Source organism: Ictidomys tridecemlineatus, chromosome 4 (genome assembly GCF_052094955.1).
Source record: "Ictidomys tridecemlineatus isolate mIctTri1 chromosome 4, mIctTri1.hap1, whole genome shotgun sequence".
NCBI classification, from domain to species: Eukaryota; Metazoa; Chordata; class Mammalia; order Rodentia; family Sciuridae; genus Ictidomys; species Ictidomys tridecemlineatus.
Window position 1 is genome coordinate 148,708,648 of NC_135480.1, and position 22,280 is coordinate 148,730,927.

Consider the following 22,280-nt stretch of genomic DNA (forward strand, 5'->3'; position numbering starts at 1 on the left):
CCTCAACTTCCAACCCTGCCACCCCTACAAAAAGGGAACATCAGAGGTTATGCTCCAGAAATGCTTTGCTGCTCAGATTTAGAAAGAATGAGAAACTTAAGACCAGTCTTGAAACTTCAGCATGAACAAGTCAGGGACTCTCTAGAAGTAAGGCACTTTTAATTGCAGAAAGATATAAATACTAAACTTTAAAAGAAAAAAAAAACAGGTAAAGCTATCCATGGGGAAAAGTTAACTCTGTTAAGCCAAAAAAGTAACATACCATTTCACCTGGAGGAAGGAAAACTGAGAGAAGTGAGTAATGATCTTCCCTCCTTAAGCAACTGCTTTGAGTGCCCCTGGTGAAGAAAGTCTACAGACAAACATTTCATCTCTAAGTCTTAATATTAAGATGTGCTAAGTTTTCAGTTTGGTAAAGCTATGAACATGATGGGAATTTCTCCCCCATTACACCCAAGGTCACAATAGAATATATGAATGGCATAAAGCAAATGGATGTGCTTTTTAGATCTTCTCATGGAGGAATATATCTGAAATATCTCATTTTACACTATAAAACTTCTGGGTAATTATATCATATTTATACATTTTTTTTAGAAGGAAGCACTATATGGTGACATGATGCCAGGTGGCACTAGGTTGCTTTTCATCTCACAAAATACATGAAGAAGGCAAAACTACTGCTATGTTCATTTACTTTCACCCATGTTTCTTGGGATTACTTGTTCTTCCTTCTATCTCTCACAACAGACAGATTGTTGGTATTTTTTACATATATATTTTATGTATTTGGATATGTAGTTCTTGTAAATGACACTGTTCAAATATGAAATTTCTAACTGGTATATTTATTAAAGAGTTATAGAAACAAAATATTACTTAGAAATGAATTAATTTTTAGGGGTTTTAAAAAAAATCTAACCTAATATAAATTTCTTTGCTCATAAGTACCCTAAACTTTAAATATACAAACATTTTAAAACTAAAAATATGAACAAAAGTTGAATTAAAATATATATTCTCAATCAGAAAATTAGCAGTAGTTACTTTTTTAATATTTATTTTTATAGTTGGACACAATACCTTTATTGTACTTATTTATTTTTATGTGGTGCTGAGGATCAAACCCAAGGCCTTGCAAGTGCTAGGTGAGCTCTCTATTGCAGAGCCACAAGCCCAGCCCAGTAGTTAATGTTAAGGTAACTGAAATCTAGAATTTCAGTTCACTGTGCTGTTCACTTATTTGTGTAAATAGTAAGATAAATTTTTAGTTTTTCAAGAAAAGAAAATTACTCATAATTTCCATTCTATTATAGCATTTAAAACTTTGAGATCTTTATGCTCAAAATTTCCTTAAAGAAAATATTGTTTATAATTAATATATTTTGCCAGCTGTGGTGGCACGCACTGCAATTTCAGTGGCTCAGGAGACTGAGGCAGGAAGATCATGAGTTCAAAGTCAGCCTTAGCAAAATCAAGGTGCTAATAAGCAACTCAGTGAGACCCTGTCTCTAAATAAAAAATACAAAATAGGGTTGAGGATGTGGCTCACTGTGGCTCAGTGGTCAAGTGCCCCTGAGTTCAATTCCTGACACCACACCTCCCCCAAAAAATAATATATTCCTTTTTGAGCACATAACTAAAAGTATGTAATCTATACCTCAATTTGGCATCAAAAGAATGCACAATGATTGAAAAATCAAAATGTGCCCATAAATAACAAAACTTCAAATCCTAAATAACATAATTATCTTACTAAAATAAATAAACCCCTGACCCAATGTTCCCCACATTTATAATTTACATTCAGTAAATATACTTGAACTGAACCTAACTATGAACTTAAAACTAATATCATTAATTTTCCTAATGGATTCCAATTTTGTTTCCTGAACATAATCCAAATATTTTTTCTTCTAATAAAAGAACTACATGAAATAAGTTGAACCATGTCAGAACATATAAACATAATAGAACTTTTCAACCTTGTCTTTTCATACCCTCATTAACTAGTACAGGGTCTGGTAGTCTGCCAGTGCCAAGGAAATATTGAATAAATAAATCAGTATCAAAAATGAAATTTAAAAATAAACTAAAAACTAAAACTTTAAAAGTAACAAAACTTAAATAAAAAATAAATCAGTATTAGAACATTCTCTTTGGGGTTCTATCCTTAATATAAACATTAATAAAAGCAGCAAAAGAAAAAGCCAACATAGTCAATCTCACTGCTAGGCAGTTGTAAAATATAATTCTGACACTTTTCCAGAAACATTCTGAGGCATTGTTTTTTCTAATTCTTGCTTAAGTTTAAGAACAAGTATAGGAAAAGTGGGGTTATAGGGAGATATCTTTAAAAAAAATTAGAAACCCCTTTAGATAAGCTTTTGAAATAAATGGCTTAAAATAATATGGAGGCTTTACTCAGGTAAAGACCTCAGGTTATACCTCTGTTCAGATATTTCCCCCTCAGAGACAGCTTTTTTATTCATATATATGAAAATTAAGTAAATGAAGACTATATATGGGCAGTGAATCTATTTGTTCATTGTTGTATCCCCATCACCTTAAATAGATGTTTAATCAATATTTGTGAAATGTGTGAATCAATGAATGAATGAAAGGGGGGATGAAGTAAGGGTCAAGCAGTTAGTGGGCTTGTAAGTATTTCCCTAACCAAGTCCAGCCTGGCTGGGTCAAGAGGAGCATAGTCACTACAGGTAGTTGTCTGAAATGCTGACCTGAGGTCACTGAATTCAAAGGGCACAAAGAGACAGCAAATGTCCGCTGATTCTGGTTGCACTCAACATAACCCCTAAGGTTTGTGAGCTTCTTCACCATCTCTAAATGTGACTCTGAAGCAGCCCTTTGGAGCCCTGGGCATTTCCTTCTCTACCTTATTTCCATTTATTTAAAAACTAGAACTGGGAGGCATAAAACCTGAAGGAAGGCATAGCTGAGGCTATGTAAATATGAACTTTATAACAGAGAAATCAAAATATGAAGGAAGAGGTTAAAGCTGTGTCTGGACCACATCTTATGAGGACATGTAGCAAGGAGATTAGATTATCCAGCAGATGGACAGCAAAATAGGGTAAACAATAAATAAAGTCTCTTTCAAGATTGAGATTCTCTTTGTGACTGCAAGCAAGTTGATAAGGCAGCACCAATATCCTCACCCATTCCTCAATCCCACCCATCAAAAGGGAAACACCAGAGATAGGGATGCTCCAGAAATGCTTTGCTGCTCAGATTTAGGAAGAATGAGAAACCTACCACCCAGCTGTGGAACTTCAGCATGCCAGAGACCCTCCAGAAGAAATACAATCTTTAATCACAGAAGAGATATAGAAGCTGAACTGCCTAAAGAGATCACATCAAGTGTTAACTTGCAAAATTGGCACAAGCCTTCTACAGAGGAAGGAAAACTGAAAAGAAGTGAGCATTGATCTTCCCTCCTTCTAGCAACTGCTTTGAGTCTTTTTGAGGAAGGAAGTCCACAGAAAACAATTTGATTTCTGAGTGATTAATATTTAGGTGCTCTAACTTTTCATAAAATTTTGGTGACTCTATGAGCATGCTGACATTTCTACCACATTGTACCCCAAACCACTATAAAATATGAGGAACACAAAGCAAAGAGCTATGCCTTTGAGATCCTCTCACTGGGAGGTCCACATCTGAAATACCCTATTTTATACCATAAAACTTTGGAGAAATTGTATCACTTGTAAGCATACTTTTAAAAAGGAAAGAAAGCATTTGTAAATGATGGTTTTTGAAAATGAAAGCTCTAATTGCTCCATTTATGAAAAGGGCAAATAACAAAGCACTGTGTAAAAAAAGGAAATAATATTAAAAGGCTTTTAAAACTAACTGCATAAAAGTTCCTTTGCTTTTTAGTGTCCTAAAGTCTTTGCATATGCAAATATCTAAATGCTAAAAATATGAACAGAATATCAAATTAAAATATTCATTGCCAAATAGACCTTATGGTGGTTTGGATTTTTATTATAATATGTGCAAGAAACGATTCATGAGAAGTCTGTGGGCTGAGTAAGAGTTGCTACTGTTAAGGTATAGGTCTGCTGCTGCATTATATACATTATAAATATATAACTATATACATTATAAATATAATATATAAGAGTTTTTCAAGAGAGGAAAATCACTCATAAACCCATTTTAATATAGCTTTTAAAACTTGAGGTCTTCATGTTCAAGCTTTCTTCAAAACGAATATGGCTTCAAATTAATATCTTTATTTTGAGTACATAACTAAAAATAATTATTTTATAACGAAAATTGGCATTTAAGTCATCAACAATAATTATAAAATCAAGCGGGTATTTCCATATATAACAAAAATTCAGATCCCAAATGATACATTCATATTACTATAATAAAATAAATCTCTAATATAATGGCCCACATGTTTCTAATTTATCTTTAATAAATAATATTTGAACTTAACCAGTAAATCCAAAACTAACATCATTAATTTACAAAATAGATTCAGAGAACACAAAATTTTTGTTTACTGAATATGATCCAACTATCTCTTCTTCCAAGAAAAATAGCATGTAAAGTAATTTGAACTATTTCAGAACACACAAATACCATAAAACTTCTAAACCTTGTCTTTTTATCTTTAGATCCTCATTAGCACAGGGTCTGGCATACAGCTGTCCTTAATAAGAATTGAATAAACAATTTGGTTTTAGAATATTCTTCTTGGGGTTTTATCTTTAACATAAACATTAATAAGAAAATTCAAATGAAAATGCCAATATGCTCAACACACTGCTAAGGCAGAAGTATAAGGTAATTCTGACATATTTTTCAGAAACATCCTGAGGCATTGCTTTATAAATTCTTGTCTAAGTTTAAGGATAAGTACAGAAGTGAGATTTAGATAGATTTTACCTTTGAAACTCCAGAATTCAGCTCATAGGACAATAAAATAATAAAATAATTTATTATTTTATTGACTTTAAAATAATAAAATTAGATTTTGGCTTTCAAACTTGATTTTTAAAAGCAAGAAAAATTATAACTTACCTTAATTGTACCTGTTAATTTTTATTTATTCATTCATTATTGTTATTTTTGGCAACAGAAGTGAGCATGTAAGGTTGTCATTTTCAAGTATAAATGATTTTATTTCATTACCCAATCTATGCAACAAACATTGCTATCAGCTTAAAACATAGATATTAACAGCAGCCACAAACATAAAAATCATAATTAAGGCAATAACTAGTTCTAATATCAAAGGGACTGGAAAAATTGTTGTAGATATGCTTCTCTAGAAAAATACACTAAAACTTTTGTTCACACTAAAACTTTGTCTAATACTAGGAACTGTTGCAAGGCATTTAGAATAACACAGATCCACAATATGGCCTAGATCCAAGAGCAAGGCAAAAAATGGTTCCAGTGCCTAGATAAGCTTTAAAAATGATCAAGGAGATTTTGTCTCCTCCACCCCCAAGCAGAGGATTTCACCTAGGAACCAATATGTACCACTCTCATTTGAAATAAATCAGCATTATTTCCTTGGGCTTGATGTCATATTGTTAATTTACTTGGGCTTGATGTCATACTGTTAATTATTACATAACTAAATAAAATGGTATTTAGAAAACAGCATTTAGTCTATCTTATTTTCCCAGTATGTACATAAGTTGTAGTTCTGTAATGTATCTGTGGTTCCATATCTAGAACTGAAAAGGGATATCAATTTTATTAAAGAATCAGCTGCTTTATTGTAAATTTTGTATAACACACTTGAGTTCTAGGTCTCTTCTCTGTGGTCAGCATAAACAATCATTATTTTATTTAGTGTACATATGCAATGTGGGAATCAAAGAAGAAATCACCAACTAGTTCAGAGAACTAAATTGGGACCAGAGTTATAGAAAAGACATGTCTAAATTTTTAATTTATAATTTTGGTATTTATCTGAAGCAGTCTTATAAGCATCACATTAAATTTGCAACTGCCAGAAACCTTATTGTAGTTTGAGATTAACTTAAAATATTACCTTTTTAGTGCTCATGATAAATGCAGGTACCTTTTAAATTTCAGATAATGGCTTATACAAAAACATGAACATGCTCATTATCTTCTTCAATATCAACAGGAAATAGAGAGTGCACACCCTCTTAGACTTGAAAACAGTGTAACTAAAAAGAATTTAATTAAAGGACAGTGTGATCGGGGTTTAAGCAACCACAGCAATGGGAAGGCACCAGAGGCTGGCAACAACAGGAAGTCACTAGCATTTCTAGTGCAGAAGGAGAAAGGAAATGGAGCTGGGTAAGGGTAAAGGTGGTGTCAAACAAAATAACCAACATAGTGGTTGCCTGATTGATATGAAATCATGATTTGAAGCAGCATGAGAGAATATGTTCAGAATTCTGGTTTGTATCAGACTTAAAAGTCTTAGAAACTATTAAAGGTAGGCAATGATTTTTCAATCATTAACTTTAAAAAAATTCCAATTAAAAAATAAATATGGTTACAATCAGATTGTAAATAGTTACAAAGTAAATTATAAGTATGGGAATAGATGTCAAATCTCTGGACAAAAAAAAATATGAAAACAGGAAATATCCTTATGCAATGATTGTAATCAATCAGCTTTAAATACATGATTCAGTACAATCTCTACTCAGTAACTTCCTAACTTTGTGCTGGTTTCTTTGCAATATTCGACGTACCACCCAAGTCACGTTGCTATTTACTGAACTCATTTTAAACTGGGAATGTTTTGTTCTGAAGTTTCCTTAAAAAAAAATCATGAGAACTCAGAAATATCTTTTATACAAAAGAATGGAAGAAACAGCAATTCCATTTTTGTACAAGTTGAACACAAAGGAACACACCATGTTCTTTAGGTCAGGTCACAGGAAACTTTTGGAATGTTCCTGGTTCTTCCATGGCTCTGGAGGGAACACTCACAAATGTTCCCTACTGTTTCAGAGCTAAGCATGCCCATGGGGATCCAGACATCCAAAAAAGGCTGTGGACTGACAGGCAAATTGGCCCCTCAGCCATTTGCCAGGATTGATTGTTTAAAGTGCTAAATATCCTACATGGCAGTGGTGAGAGAGAACTGGAAGAGCATGTGCTTACTCTAAAACTGAAGGTATAGGGATGAAGAAGTTTAAAAAAAAAAAAAAGATGGCAAAGAGTGAAAAATGGGAAAATGAAATTTGAGATAGAAGAATGAAATAGTGATTGTGAGCAAATGGAGAGGAAAGTAGACAACAAAAAAAGGGAACATTATTGAGCATATACTGCCATATGACCTAGTGCTTCAATATTGTCCCATCTTAGAGATGAAGAAGCCTATGTTATTTACACACAGTCATTGTCATGTCCCCCAGGAAAGGGGGGAGAGGATCAAAGGCTGGGGCTGCAATGTTATCAGTGTATAGAGATGGGGTCTTTGGAGGTGGTTGGATCATGTGGGCTCTGACATCATGAATGGATTAATCCATTTATGGATTCATAGCTTAATGGGATTCAGGAAAGGGGCTTTGTTACAAAAACAAGCCCTCTTGCTTTGCTTCGTGGCCACCATGAGGTGGGAAGCTGTGCTCTTCCACACCATAATAATCTACCTCATCACAGGCCCAGAATGATGGAGCCAAGTAACCATAAACTGAAAACCTTGAGAAAAATCTTACCTTCTTTTAAATTGTTCATTTGGGTATTTTGCCACAGCAACAGAAAGTTGCCTGACACAGTCATTCAACCAGTAAGTGATGAAGGCAGGGTTGGACCCAGATGTGTCTGACTCTAATGCCAGTGACCTGCCAGTTACACACAAAAGAAAATGATGGGGCTGGGGATGTGGCTCAAGCGGTAGCGCACGCCTGGCATGCGTGCGGCCCGGGTTCGATCCTCAGCACCACATACCAACAAAGATGTTGTGTCTGCCGAGAACTAAAAAATAAATATTAAAAAATTCTCTCTCTCTCTCTCTCTCCTCTCTCACTCTCTCTTTAAAAAAAAAAAAAAAAGAAAAAAGAAAATGAATCCACAGTCCTTAGCAGTCATACCCTGGACTTAAACCCTGTAAGTGAGAACCTGAAGCCTTGCCAACCTGCCTGAAAGTTCAGTCATCCTCTCTCTTCATAATCTTAAGTCTCAAACCACAATCCAGAGTAAGACCAATTCCTTCTTGCTGAAGCAATAAAGGACTAAAAACAACATAAGGTTCACTCCAATCAGAAAATAAACTTATAGCTTCACAGAAAAAAAGAAAAAGAAGAGCCTTTTGATTTTCTATAACTAGATTCACTGGTCTCACTTAAGTTTGTGAACAACCCTAGAACCAGTGTGTCCCCCTCAGAGAAGTGAATATAATAAGTGTTTGGTCCCACTTTCTGGGTGGGAGGGGCAGGTAGCAAAGAGTCAGCTTGGTGGCTTGACCTTCATTTGCCTTTGTAGACATGTGTCTATGGCACCAACAATCTTCCTAATTGTTTCATTTTCACTCCCTTGATTCCTAGACAAAGACCACTAATAAGTCAAGATTTCCTCTATGAGGGGTTACATAGATAGGATCTTCATCTGAGGCAGTTATGGACTTAGTCTGTAACCCCAAACCTTTGCTGCATAGTAGTTAACTGTTTTATGCTCATAAAGAACAGACTTCATCAGGAGGAATGAAAGTTCAAAACCAGCCTCAGCAACTTAGCAAGGTCCTAAGCAACTTAGCAAGACCCTGTCTCAAAATAAAAAATAAGGGCTGGGGTTGTGGCTCAGTGATGGAGTACTTGCCTCACATGTGTGAGGCCCTGGGTTTGATCCTCACACCACATTAAAAAAATAGATAAATAAAAATAAAGATATTGTGTCCATCTATGGCTAAAAAAAATATTTAAAAAAATAAACCAATTAAAAGGGCTGAGGATGTGGCTCAGTTGTTAAGTGTCCTGGGTTCAACCCCTGGTGAAAGGAAGAAAAAGAAAAGGAAGGAGGGAGGAAGGGAGAAGAAAAGAAAAGAAAGAAATGGAAAGAAATAAAGAAAAGAAATTTTAAAAAAAGATTGGATCTCAGGCTAGGAAAATTGGATAGTCACATGCAGTATGTGTTTATATCACATACCATTTAAATAATTAACTAAAAAATGGATCAAGAACCAAAGTAAGAGATAATGCCTTAAAAATCTTAGAAGAAAAAAATAGAAACAAATCTTTATTACCCTGAATTTAATAACAGTTTCTCAGATATGACACCAAAAGTACAAACAATAAAAGAAAAATTGGATTTCACAAAAATTAGAAACATGTACTACAAAGGACACCATTGAATAAAGATGACCCACAGATTAGGAAAAAAATATTTGCAAATTGTGTATCTGACAAAGATCTAGTACCCATAATATGTAAAGAATTCTTACAACTCAACAATGAAAAGACAAACGACCCAATTTTAAAATTGTCAATTTCAAATTTTAAAATTGTCCTTCTGGGCAAAGGACCAGAACAGACATCTTACCAAAGACATATCCAAATGGTCAACAAGCATATAAAAAAGTTTAATATTTTCCTCATTATGGAAACTCTAATCAAAACCACGATGAGATATACCACTTTAAACCCACTAGATGGCAAGAAGAAAGAGGAGGAGGCAGAGAGAAAGACAAACAAGGGAGAAAATACAAGTATTAGTAGGAATCAGAAAAATCCTTATACATATAATGGGAATGTAAAAAGAGATTTTAAAAGTACAGACACTGTGGAAAACAATTTCGTGGTTTCTCAGTGAGTTAAACGTAAAATTTCCACATGACTCAGCAATTCCATTCCTAGTATTTACCCAAGATAATTGAAAACAAGTGTTCAAAAAAAAAAAATTCTAGTACAAGAATGTTTATAGCAGCATCATTCACAATAGCAAAATGGTAGAAACAACCCAAATACCCACCAAGAGATGAAAGGATAAACAAAATGTGATACATCTATAATGGAATGTTATTCAGCCATTTAAAAAAAAAAGAACAAAGTACTGATACATGCTACAACATGGCTGAATCTTGGAAAGACATTTGCTAAGTAAAGGAAGCTAGACAAATATAAAGTGTTGTATGATTCAATTTATATGAAATGTCCATAGAGACAAATCCATAGAAACAGAAAACAGATTCATGGTTGCCAAGAGCTGGGGTTGGAGTTCAGAGGGATTACGAGTGATTGCTTTACAGATATAGGGTTCCTTTTTGGGGTGATGCAAATGTTATAAAATTAAGTAGTGACAGCCTGGGATATAGCTCAGTTGCTAGAGTGCTTGCCTCACATGTACAAGGCTCTGGGTTCAATCCCCCAGCACTGCTAAAAAAAAAAAAAAAATTAAAAACTAGCAATGATTGCACAACATTATAGATTTCCTAATGCCATTGAATTGTACATTTTAGAATGGTGATTTTTATATGTATATTTTATCACAATTTTTTAAAAGACCTCAGAAAAAATGATTATGGGTAAGTGACACGGGGAGACTAGGAACAGATAGTGGGTGAGGGAAGCATGGATATAAATGAGTCCCAGAGGATAAGTTGAGGATAGTTGGAGACACAAATATAGAAATTTGATCACGCCTCCTCACAGCCCCACAGAGTCCTGGTGAACTTGTGATCAGTCTGCCCCTTTTATTCAAGGCACTTCCTAGCTAAATCCCCTGACACTTCCCGGCTCTGCATCCACCTGCCACCTACTCTCTCGTTTATCTACCTGCAGAAGATCTGGCTACTCTCCTCACCTTCTCACCACCTACTCTACATTTTGGGTTCCTTGACACCCCAAGTCCACAAAGTGCATGCTGTGCTGTTCTGCTTTTCTGAGAACACAAAGCCTTTTCCAGTTCAAGATGCTGGCAAAATTTCCACCTAAATCAAAAAGAAAAACAGATGGGAGGGCATAAGAAGGACAGACTTTGGAGTTATGAGGGCTTAGGCAATTTTATAGTGTTATTTCTTATGAAAGTTATTTTGTTGTATTTTTATGTATTTGAAAAAGCAAATATATTTCATGTCACAAAAACCATTGGGTCATGCTATTCCTCTACCTCAGACCCTTTAATGACTTTCTAGGTCACTCAGAATACATTTCAAAACAGTTATGATGGATGATGGCCCTATGTAGCCTCTGACCTTGTCCCCTTCTCCCCTTCCCACATCCCCTCCCCCCCCCGCCCCCGCCACTTCCAGAGCTCAGGGTACCCGGTCTTTGGTCTTTTGGGTGCTCCTCCAACACAGCACAGGTTCTCCCCCTCCAAGTCTCTGCTCTTGCTTTCCTTCTGCCTAAAACCATCTTTTCTTGACTTTCTTTTGGCTTACATTTTTAGTTCCCTCAAGGCTCTGCTCAAATGTCACCTTTTTGAGAGGTCTTCACTATTTATTCTACTGAAAATGGCATCTCCCCACCAATCCACATTCTCCTGAAATTACACTCTCAACCTGCTTTTTTCCCTCACAGAACTTGATACCCATAACACACTCTGGCTAGTTGTCTTGTTGCCTGCTCTCCTGTTGGCATGTAAGCTCCATGAGGAAAGGACTTGGCCAGCATCATGTACCTTCCAAATTACTGCCTAGACTAGAGCAGGGCTTCACAAATATATGGTGAGTAAATGAATGACACTGCTAGTAATAAAAGTTTGGCTCACATTACTGACCTTGCTGAGTGTTACATGGGGTCAATGGTCTGTTCTAAATTCCTGCACAAGTATCACCTCATTTAAACCTCAGAGCAACTACACAAAGTATAATAATCCTTATTACTAAGCTATATACTTTAATGTAGGAAATGAGACCTGCTTACAATCAAAGATTGATTGGGTCTTATCCAAAAGACACAGATGTCAAGTTGAAAGATCTCCCCCTAGTCAAAACTGGGACAATTTGAGCATCAAAAACAATGATGACTGCAACTGATTAAAATACATCAAGAGTTTATGATCATAGTATACAAATAAAAAAAATTATTTTTTAAACATGTAGATTGCTCTGATATCAGCTCATTATTATGAAAATGGCTAAATTAAAGGAAAGGTTCAAGCATTCATTTTGTGCTTCCTGTACCAACTGACTTGCGATATCCAATAGTTAGTAAAGAAAAGTTCTTAATAAACTTTCAGCTAATAAATACAGAAAGAAGGAATCTTTTTAAATCACCATTTTTCAAGCCCTAATGAATTAATATATCTAGGCAATGATCACAAATGGGTAGTAAAGTCATACAATTACAGTTTGGTGGGGAACTTTATAAGGGATAGGTCAGGCCGACATCACTGAGAGTAAGACAACCAGGCCTTATGTGCTTGTGGTGTGATGTACAAGCTCCACTTCTAACAGATCCTTGGAAAAGAAAAACTGAGCCTGAGTCTCAGCAAAACCTTGGATTATGCCAGCATCTAAGAAGAAGAAAGGATAGACAGAAGGACAGAAGAACATGTTCAATAATTTAATGAGGAAGCCATCAGGGGATTGCTTAGAACACATGACCTGGCTTCTTCAATAAACAAATGTTATAGCAAGTCAAATGGAAGAGATATTGTCACAAATTAAGAAAGAGTTGGGAGCCCTACTAACCAAGTGTGATGGAGAAACTGAGATGAAAACTGTTTGGGGGCAACTTCCATGATATGATTAACAGACTTTAGGAAGACTGATAAATGAAATTATTACAAAAGAAAAAATAACTTGCTTGGATACTTATTTCAAACAATTATAAAAAGACATGTATGAGATAATTGAGATGAGAGATCACAATAGAAAAGAATTATTGTAAATTTAGTTAAATATGGTTATTAATAACCATATTAATTATGGTTATTAATAACATATTTTGTCACTGCCCCACTAATCTTTAGCCCCAATTGATTTGTCTAATAGCATTGTGGTATAGCATACAATCTGTTGGAGATTCATACTGAAGTATTTACAGTTAAGTTGAAATTTCCCATAAAGTACATTCCAGCCAAAACCAAAATAATAATAATAAAGGTAAAGAAAGATGTGATAGAAGAAACAAGATTGCCAAAATATTGGTTTAAAATTATACCTTTTCCTCTCCTCTATATGCACATTAGCAAGTTAGATTTTGCTGGTAGCTTTTAATATTTCTTTATTAATTGGCAACATTATACAACTTCAGTTAATTTTTTCAATAACACCTAGCTGACTCATTTTCTGAATATCTGCATGTCTGAATTTCTCTTTTCATCTGCAGTATGTACAATGTAGCTAAATATAGAATGTGGGGGTTTTCCTCTCAAAACTGAAGATGTTGCTCCATAATCTTCTAGCACTTTGAAAATATTTGACACCAACTCAATTTTGGTTCATAAACATTACAGAATTTTCAGTTATGAACACAATGTTGAAACTTCTGGTTGCCACTGCCCCTTGGACAAAAGCAAGAATTGTTTGGAAGAAGAAATCCATTTAGCAAAGTATCATCTGGCACATGTTAGGCATTCCATAGAAATTTATAGAAATGGACAAATGACTATTGAAATGGCTAAGAAAAGCCTCACAGTATGTGTTTGAAACTGTTTTGTTTTTATTAGTACATTTGGAACAATGTCTTTCGTGTGCTTTTAAGGAAAATGAAAGGAGTCTATAAATCCTGACTTTATTTTTTTACTATACAGGTTAAAGTTTGTTTTTCATGGGTTTTTGTTCTGTTTTGGTTTGAATTTTTGTCTTGATTTTTTGTTCTTGTTGTTTTGTTTTTGGTTTTTGTTCTGTTTTGTTTTGTTTGTTCTTGTTTTTTTAATCTTCAGTTTGTTGCCCAAACTTTGTAACAAACAATGAATAAATATTTATTCACTGCACAACTAATCTCTATAATAGCATTGTAGCATAGCATGGACCTATGGAATCTGTTCTGTCTCTCTGCTTTAGACTTCCTGTTTCCATCCTATTTCATAACAGCAAGATATTTTTCTGACAATGAAGTGAAATAAAATTGGTTTAGGTGTGCCACCTAGTGGCATTTTAAGAAAGCATTCATTTTTATAGGGGTGAAAGCTTGCTAATTACCTAGCCATCATCTTCAATAAGAGGTTAGAAAAAAAAAATTTCTAGTGGGAAATTGAAGATTGCTCATGATTTGAAAATATCACTACAACTAAGAATGTGAATTCCCTCCATCTTTCAATAGAAGAAAACATTTCAATTTCAGGAGATATAAATTTTGATTGACCAGACCCCAATGCTTAATTTACTATGATTAAGTTACTATGAAGTGAAAACTTATTTGGTTCTATCTCCTACATAGATTTTATAAAATCACTGTCAATCACTAGTTATGTTTATGTAACATCACAGAGAAAGAAGAAAAGGACAAAGCTTCTCATCCTGGGCAGTGTACTATGAACCCCCTAGAAAGCTTCAAGTATCAACAATGACACCCACACACAGCCATGAGGGATCCAACTGGTCTGGGGCAAGACCTAAATATTCAAGAGCCTCTGACTGAACCAAATGTACAGCCAGGATTGAGAACCTGGCCACGGGTATAGGAGATGTTGCTGAATTTCTAATTTTAGTCCTTTTTTATGAAAGAAAAAACAATAATAAGGAATTATTGAGTTTTGTTTTTTTATTTTACAAATAAAGTAGAAATTAAAACCCACTAGACTAAGGCTTCAAGTCATTATGCTTTCTGTAATAAAAATCTTGCTTATTTATTCTATCATTTCCCTTAAAGAAAATAATCAACACACACATATAATCATAAGCTAAATATATTATTTAAGCATGGTATTTCAACCAGTATTTTTGTAATTTCTCTTTTGAATATCTTATAAAGACAAGTCATTCTCCATTCCAGAGGTCCATGTCATCACAACTGCAGGATCTTCCTCTGTCCTACCAATTTCTGGGACAGAAGGTCAAATACAGCCTAGCTTTAGCAGTTTGGAGTCACTCAGCAAGTAGGGAAGAAGCTACATATGGCTCCAGAGTATTGTGATAACATAATTCTTAAGTTTAGTGGAGGGGTAGTTGATGTTCATTTCACTACACTTCATAATTCAAACATTTATTATAAATATATTCTGTTGTGTCAAATACTTCATGATACTTTTTTTAAAAAAAAAAAAGAAAGAAAGAATAGCTCTAAACCTAAGAATGATCAGGAAGTTTAATTCTTTTAAATATGGAACATATAAGGATGGACCTGATCTTCCAAAACTATTACTATGTTTCTCTCAAGGCTGCCCAAATTAGGATCAGAACTTATTCAAGTAGCTTCAGGGTTCCAAGAATTGTTCAACTGTATTATCTATATTCTCCTGGCCATCCTTCCTTGAAATTAACAGATAAGTAATAATCAGCAAGGAAATAACAACCAATGGAAAAACTAGTCTTATTAACCAGCACATATGTTAGGAGAATCAATCCCCCATGTCTCTGGGTCTTCCTGCATGCTCTTACTGGGTAGGCCAGGGATGCAGCTCTCTCTTTGGGCACTTTCCCATAGTTGTGGTTAGTAGCATTAAGCAATGAGGTAGCATCTCCTCCTCATTAAATTGCAGGTTCGCTTGCTACATATAATAAAAGTGGTAGATTCCACAAAACCCAGTGTTCCTCAGTTATGTCACAAACCCATTGTATTTATCTCAACCTCCAACTAGGCTCACCTACATCCCCTCCATGGGAAATGGAGTACATGGAAAACTGCTGCCAACATGCTGCGTGCTGTGCTGTGAGAATAAGGTCTTCCACAAGCATCTGTAAAATCATGACAAGCTAACTTGTTAATTTACAAGTCAGGTAAAAACCAGTTTGGGCAACAAGAATGAGATGATGATTGAGATATGGCTTTCTGGAAAAGACAATGGCTCTCATTGTTTGAGTTAGAGGGTGTGAGTAAAATCCCTAAGATCTCATAACAAATTCTCTCTCCTCTCATGGACAGGAGGGTAAAGTAACACACTGTCCTATGTGTTGAGTGACACCGAGCAACAAAATTTAGGGTTGAAAGCTGGGGATATAGCTCAGTGGTGAGTACTTGCCCTGCTTGCACTAGGACCTGGGCTCCATCCCCAGCATTGCAAATAAATAAATAAATAAATAATCATATAGGGTTGAAACAAGCTGCCCAAATAGTTCTTGAGTTATAGCAATGCTTTCCTCTAGGGTTGGTGAAAGGGAGGATGCTCTTATGACAATAGGGCAGCAGGTTCCACAGCCAAAGGCAACATGATGTGGCTGCAGCTGCTGAAGCAAGAGGTCCCTGAAGCCTAAATAAATGGTGTCAAGGATGAGTATATATAACTTTGGGTCAACTGAAATCATTAGAAATGTATTTGCTGAGCTGTGGCAAGAGGCCACTTGAAACTAAAAGTAAATACAAAAACTTGCTTTCCTGTGCCAAGCTGTTTCTCAACTTCCTTGCCCTCAGAACCTCATTCTGTATACTCTCCTCCCCAACTTGAGATCTTTCAGGAAGAAGTCTGGTTGTGATGGGGAACTTTGAGGAAGGACCCAACTTTTTATGGCTCTGTTGGTTGCAGGTGCCAGAGTCTACTTGGTCCCATGGAAAGAGTTGTGTTATGCACCAAGATGGCCCAGGTTACCAAGGACCACTGGGAAGCACTGTGACACCAATGAAAGCTAAAAAGTCAATTCCCCTGAACACAACCAAAGGCACAGAGGAGTGTCCATTCTGTGATGAGGAGCCAAAGAACAAAAAGTCCTTCCTACCCTTGTGTACTCCTGATCTCCCCTGCCTGCCTACTCTCCTGATATGATAACCCCTGAAATACTCACGTTAAACTCTTTTTTTGTGTACTAACTGGGCAGGGAGGTGGGTGTTGAGGAACACTTGGATTCAACTGGTAAAGTCTGAGCAAAGTGTACAGTGAAGAAGGGAAATTAGAGGGACCTTGAACCAATTCAAGATACTGTACTGAATATCCACCCTTTCCCACTGCATATAAATGTTTTATGAAATTGATGTGTTACATGTTTGTATTATAAAACCCATAGTGAATCAGAGGATCTGAATGTCCGACCCCCTCCCAGGTGGTCTTACAGAAACATTGTAAGATCCCTGGGAAAAATAGGGAAAATGAAAGGTGACCTGCAAAGAGACTCGATGCCTTGTACAACAGCGCCACCTGCTGGAAATAGCACCAAATACTCTTGATAATGTTTAGCCACAACTGCAGTAACAAGAGAAGGGCTATAAACTGGCTGGTTTGAGCAAAGCAAGTTCATTTTCTAGGTCCTAGCCAATAGACCAGTGGGCCTACTAGAATAATATGTAGGCCCAACTTTCCATCATGTCAGCTTAGGAACTGGCTTCCTCAATAAGATTCCTACAGCACAAGACGTAAAATCAAGAATCAAAAAATGGGATGGATTCGAAATAAAAATCTTCTTCACAGCAAAGGAAACAATTAAAAATGTGAAAAGATAGCCTACAGAATGGGAGAAAATATTTGCCACATGCACCTCAGATAGAGCATTAATCTCAAGGATATATAAAGAACTCAAAAAAATTACATAAAATAAAAATAACCCAATCAATAAATGGGCTAAGGAATTGAACAGACACTTCACAGAAGAAATAATCAATCAACAAATATTTGAAAAAATGTTCAACACCTCTGACAATTAGAGAAATGCAAATCAAAACTCTACTGAGATTCTATCTCATTCCAATCAGAATGGCAATTATCAAGAATACTAGTAACAATAAATGTTAGCGAGGATGTAGGGGAAAAGTTCATGTATACATTGCTAGTGTAACTGTAAATTGGTGCAACCACTATGGAAAGCAGTATGGGGATTCCTCAGAAAACTTGGAATGGAGCCACTATTTCACCTAGTTATCCCACTCCTTGGTATATACTCAAAGGACTGAAAATCAGCATATCCCAGTGACATAGGCACATGAATGTTTATAGCAGCTCAATTCACATAGCCAACCTATAGAATCAACCATGGTGCCCTTCAACAGATGCATTAATAAAGAGAATGTGATATATATACACAATTGAATATCATTCAGCCATAAAATGAATGACTTGATGACTTTTGCCAGTAAATGGATGGATCTGGAGACTACCATGCTGAGTGGAAATAATACTGTACCAAAGGCCAATTGTTCTCTCTGATATAAAGATAATAACACACAATAAGAGGTGAGAAGAAAAAAATAGAAGTTCAGTGGACTAGAATGAGGAATGAAGGGAAGGGAGGGAGAATGGGAATAGGAAAGACAGTAGGATGAATCAGACGTAACTGCCCTATGTTCCTATATAAATATACCACTGTGAAACTCTACACCATGTACAACTACAAGAATCAGATACTAATTAGAATAACTAATACTCCACACATGTATAATATGTCAAAATACACTCCACTGTCATGTATCTCTAAAAAAATAAATTAAAAAATAAAACTTCAAAGACAATGATGTGTTTGAGAGTATGACTGGCCTGGTCATATCCAAATATCACTTCAGTTTTGCACAAAAGAGTAATAACCACTCTCTGGGGAAAACTTTATCCCCCACCCCACTCTTCCATTTAAGACAAAATTGCCATCTCAATAGGGTCCTAGACTAACAGATATTTCCCTAAATGCCTGGGTTCACCTTTGGTTCAGCTAAGCTGAAAACCAGTGTCTACACTGGGACCATTTGGCCTCAGCCCCAGCTTTGTAACACCTGGTCACTGGGATCAGTGTTAAAAATGTCAAAGCTGTTCCCAGAATCTGACAAATCAGGGTATTATGATGAGCCCAGAATGTCCCTATACATTCTTGCAGGTTATGTCAAGAATGAAGGCCCTAACTGCTCTTTACATGGGGCATTTCTTGCTTGTGCTTCAGTGAGCCATTTGAGGAATGAGATAAAAGAAATTTCCTCTCTTCTTGCCCTCACCCCTTCCTTGCTCATGGCTTATTATAAATGCAGTAGATTTCAGAAGCTAAACATTCCTCAAATGTGACACAAATCCACTGTATAGCACCCAATTAGTCCTTGCCCATCTTTGTCACCTCCATGAGTCTTGCAGGGCATGGGGAAATAACACCAACATCATGATTATGCTGCTTTCTATGATATAAGTAATGAAGTCCTCCATCTCTGCTCTAGGTGTCTCTGGGCTTCTGTAACAGACTAAATAATGAGTTTTCCATTAGGCTAAAATTCCCCAACCTTTCACAGACCCTGACCATCATGGGAACTATAGTTTCCAAAGATCTTTGACCAGGATGTTCTAAGTATCTGACATACTTGACTGATTAAAATATCTAATATTTGGTCTCTTGTAGGTCACTTTTCTCTGTTATAATAATTCAATTTCCCATTCTTTCAATTGTTCCATTCCCCCAAAAGAAATCTTTATCTTGCACAGGACACTCTTATCAGTCTTTAGTAGCAATAACAACAGCAATACCTAATATACCCTAATGCCTACAGGCACTTTTCTAACTACTGGAGATGTGGTTCTATATAATATATATTGACTTTATTCCTTAAAACATCTCTCTGAGGGGGATGTTATTACCTCTAGAGTACAGATCAGGAGACTGATCTGTACTTATACAGATATACAGTTAGTCATGGGTGCAACTAGGATTCAAATCCAGGCAGTCTGGCTTGGGTCCTCATTTAATCACTAGCTCTACTGTCTAATAGTAGAACCTTCAACTCCCAGCACTACAAAGGATAACCAAGACCTAGAAATCTTTAACTAAAATCTTAAGAAAATAATTTGGGTCAAACCTTTAACCCTTGATTTTGAATTCCTACATTTCAATGTACTTTTTGACAACTTTTATTAGGCAACTGGACAACCCTCTACTATGCTTAGATCTTTTTTATCTGCTCATTGTATAATCTAATGTAAAGTTATCATTATCTGTATTAGTTCCCTATTGCTACTGTAACAAATTATAAGAATGTAATGATTTAAAACAACACAAACCTATTACTTTATAGTTGTGAGGTTTAAAGTACAAAATGGCCTGACAGGACTTGGTCCCTCTGGAAACTACAGTGCAGAATTTGTTTGTCTTTTCCACATTCTAGAGGTTACCTGTATGCCTTAGCTCTCAATCCCAACTGATTCCATCTTCAAAGCCAGAAGTAGAACAGTACAGTACCTTAAAATCGCTCCCCTCTCTCTCTCTTCCTTCTTTACTCTTATGATTACAATGGACCTATCTTGAATAATCCAGGATAATATTCCCATCTCAAACTCCTTACATGACCACATTATAAAATCTCTTTTGCTGTGCAAGGTAACATTCTTGACATAGTCACAGTTCCTGGGAATTAGGACACATATATATTGGGGAGGGCATTATTCCACCTATCATACTCTTAAGTAGTTATCTCTTTCTACAGAATGGCAATTTTGACACAAGTGTCTGGATTGGAGACTTAAACAAGGACATTCACCAGATTATTAGCAATCCATTTCATCTTGTCTTTGAGGAAGAGGCCCCAAGAGCATTTTAGGTTTTTTTATTTTATTTTTTGGAAGGGGAAGGTCAAAAAGAACAGCTGAAGTAAAAGTGGTAGAACTTAACCATTGTAACAACATAATAGCTTAATTGTTTCAAAACATACCTGAAGTCGGGCATGGGTAAGCATGAACTCTTGTTGATTTTTCATGTTTTCATTCATAGATTTTGAAAATATAAACCCCATCTTGATCTAAAGTGTAAAACATATAAAGACAATTAAAATAATATACATGTACATCCTTGCATGCTCTGCTTTGGGCTACCATGATCTTATGACAAAGTGAAAAAAGAAAAACTTCTGACTTAGAACACAGTGTAAATTCTAGTCCTTACTCCTTATTAGCCATCCAGCTTAACCATCTTGGCCATCATTTACTCACCTAAGTATAGCTGATTGGATCAGATCATTTCCAAAATCTCTCTCTACTCTATAAAGTATATGGCTCCATATTTCCTAGTTTTTCTTTCTGCTATAAATCTTGAGAGCAGGTTGGATAGCACTCATCCTCTTACCCACTATACAGGTGGACAATAAAACTTGCATTTCTGAAGAGCTGAATCAGAACATGCTTTGAGTATCTTGTGAACAGATTTTTCTGTGCTCACTGAATTTGTGTTTTAAGAAGATTTAGGTGTCTCAAGGTCAGTACATTAATCCTGCCATGACTCGTGTCCCTCTTCAACATGCCACTTATTTAAACTCATTATAAATTGAAAATATCATTGTCAAAAATGCATTTAATATCCCTAACCCATCCAACATCATAGCTCAGCCTAGACTACCTGAAACATATACAAAACACCTACATTAGCCTACAGTTGGACAAAGCCATCTAACACAAAGCCTATTTTACAAAGTGCTGGATACTTCATGTAATTTATTAAATACTTTACTGAAAGTAAAAACGGAGTGGTTGTTGTATATTGTAGCCCAGGAAAAGACTGAAATTCAAATTTTGAAGTATATTTTCTATTGAATACATGTTGCATTTGCACCATAATAAAGTCAAAAATCCTAAGTCAAACCATCATGTAAATCAGAGATTATCTCTATCCTCTACTTTATAATCTTCCCTGAGAAGTACTGTCAATTCTGGGTGGGTCAGAATTCCAAATTTTTTTCTCTATCCAATTGGGTAGATAGAGAATACACTTAGTTCTTGATTTTACTTTTAAAAGATGGAAAACCCAGGGAAAGTCACAACTTCTCTACCTTCCTCAACAATGTTGCTGATACTGCTCCCCTCTAGTAGGCTGATGAATAGTGTGGTGGAGTTCATGTGAGGGTGGCCAGACTTAATGCTTCATATCCAGGAGTCACAAGTATTCTCTAAGAAGCCCAGACAGCTCCTATTTTCCTATCCTTCCATATCAGAAAATCTTGGGTTCTGGCTAATTTAGGAGATGTTGAAGGGGGTATTTAATGTCAGGTAGAATGGTTTACCCCTGCCAATGGTGCTCCAGGTGAGTGGGAGCCACAAACCAGACTTCAATGGCTTCCCTGTGTTCTGGCTAAGGACACAGCCTAGAATTATTGGGGCCAATGAGCCAGAATCAGCATTAAAACTGGGCAAAAGAGAAAAGACAGGACCCAGAACAGACCTGGGTAATCATAAGGTTCTCTCCCTCTGTTCCACTCCAACACCTGTGGCCAAAGATAGAGGCCACCTAATGAAGGTAGAAGAACTAGCAATTCTCTTCTTTCTAAAAGTTTTAGCACCCCATGTACTGACCAGACAGCAGACCTAGAACTTGCCTAAAATGC

At 35.9% G+C, this 22,280-nt stretch overlaps 1 protein-coding gene across 1 annotated transcript in view; it reads right to left on the reverse strand.

Annotated features, from left to right (window-relative positions):
• Plgrkt (plasminogen receptor with a C-terminal lysine) overlaps positions 1-22,280 on the reverse strand; it is a 52,165-nt gene that overhangs the window by 28,286 nt on the left and 1,599 nt on the right. Inside the window, exon 2 of the mRNA XM_005327957.5 lies at positions 20,619-20,705. Within this exon, the coding sequence (XP_005328014.2) occupies positions 20,619-20,699 (81 nt within the window). The 5' untranslated portion in view covers positions 20,700-20,705. The remainder of the gene's footprint in view (positions 1-20,618; positions 20,706-22,280) is intronic.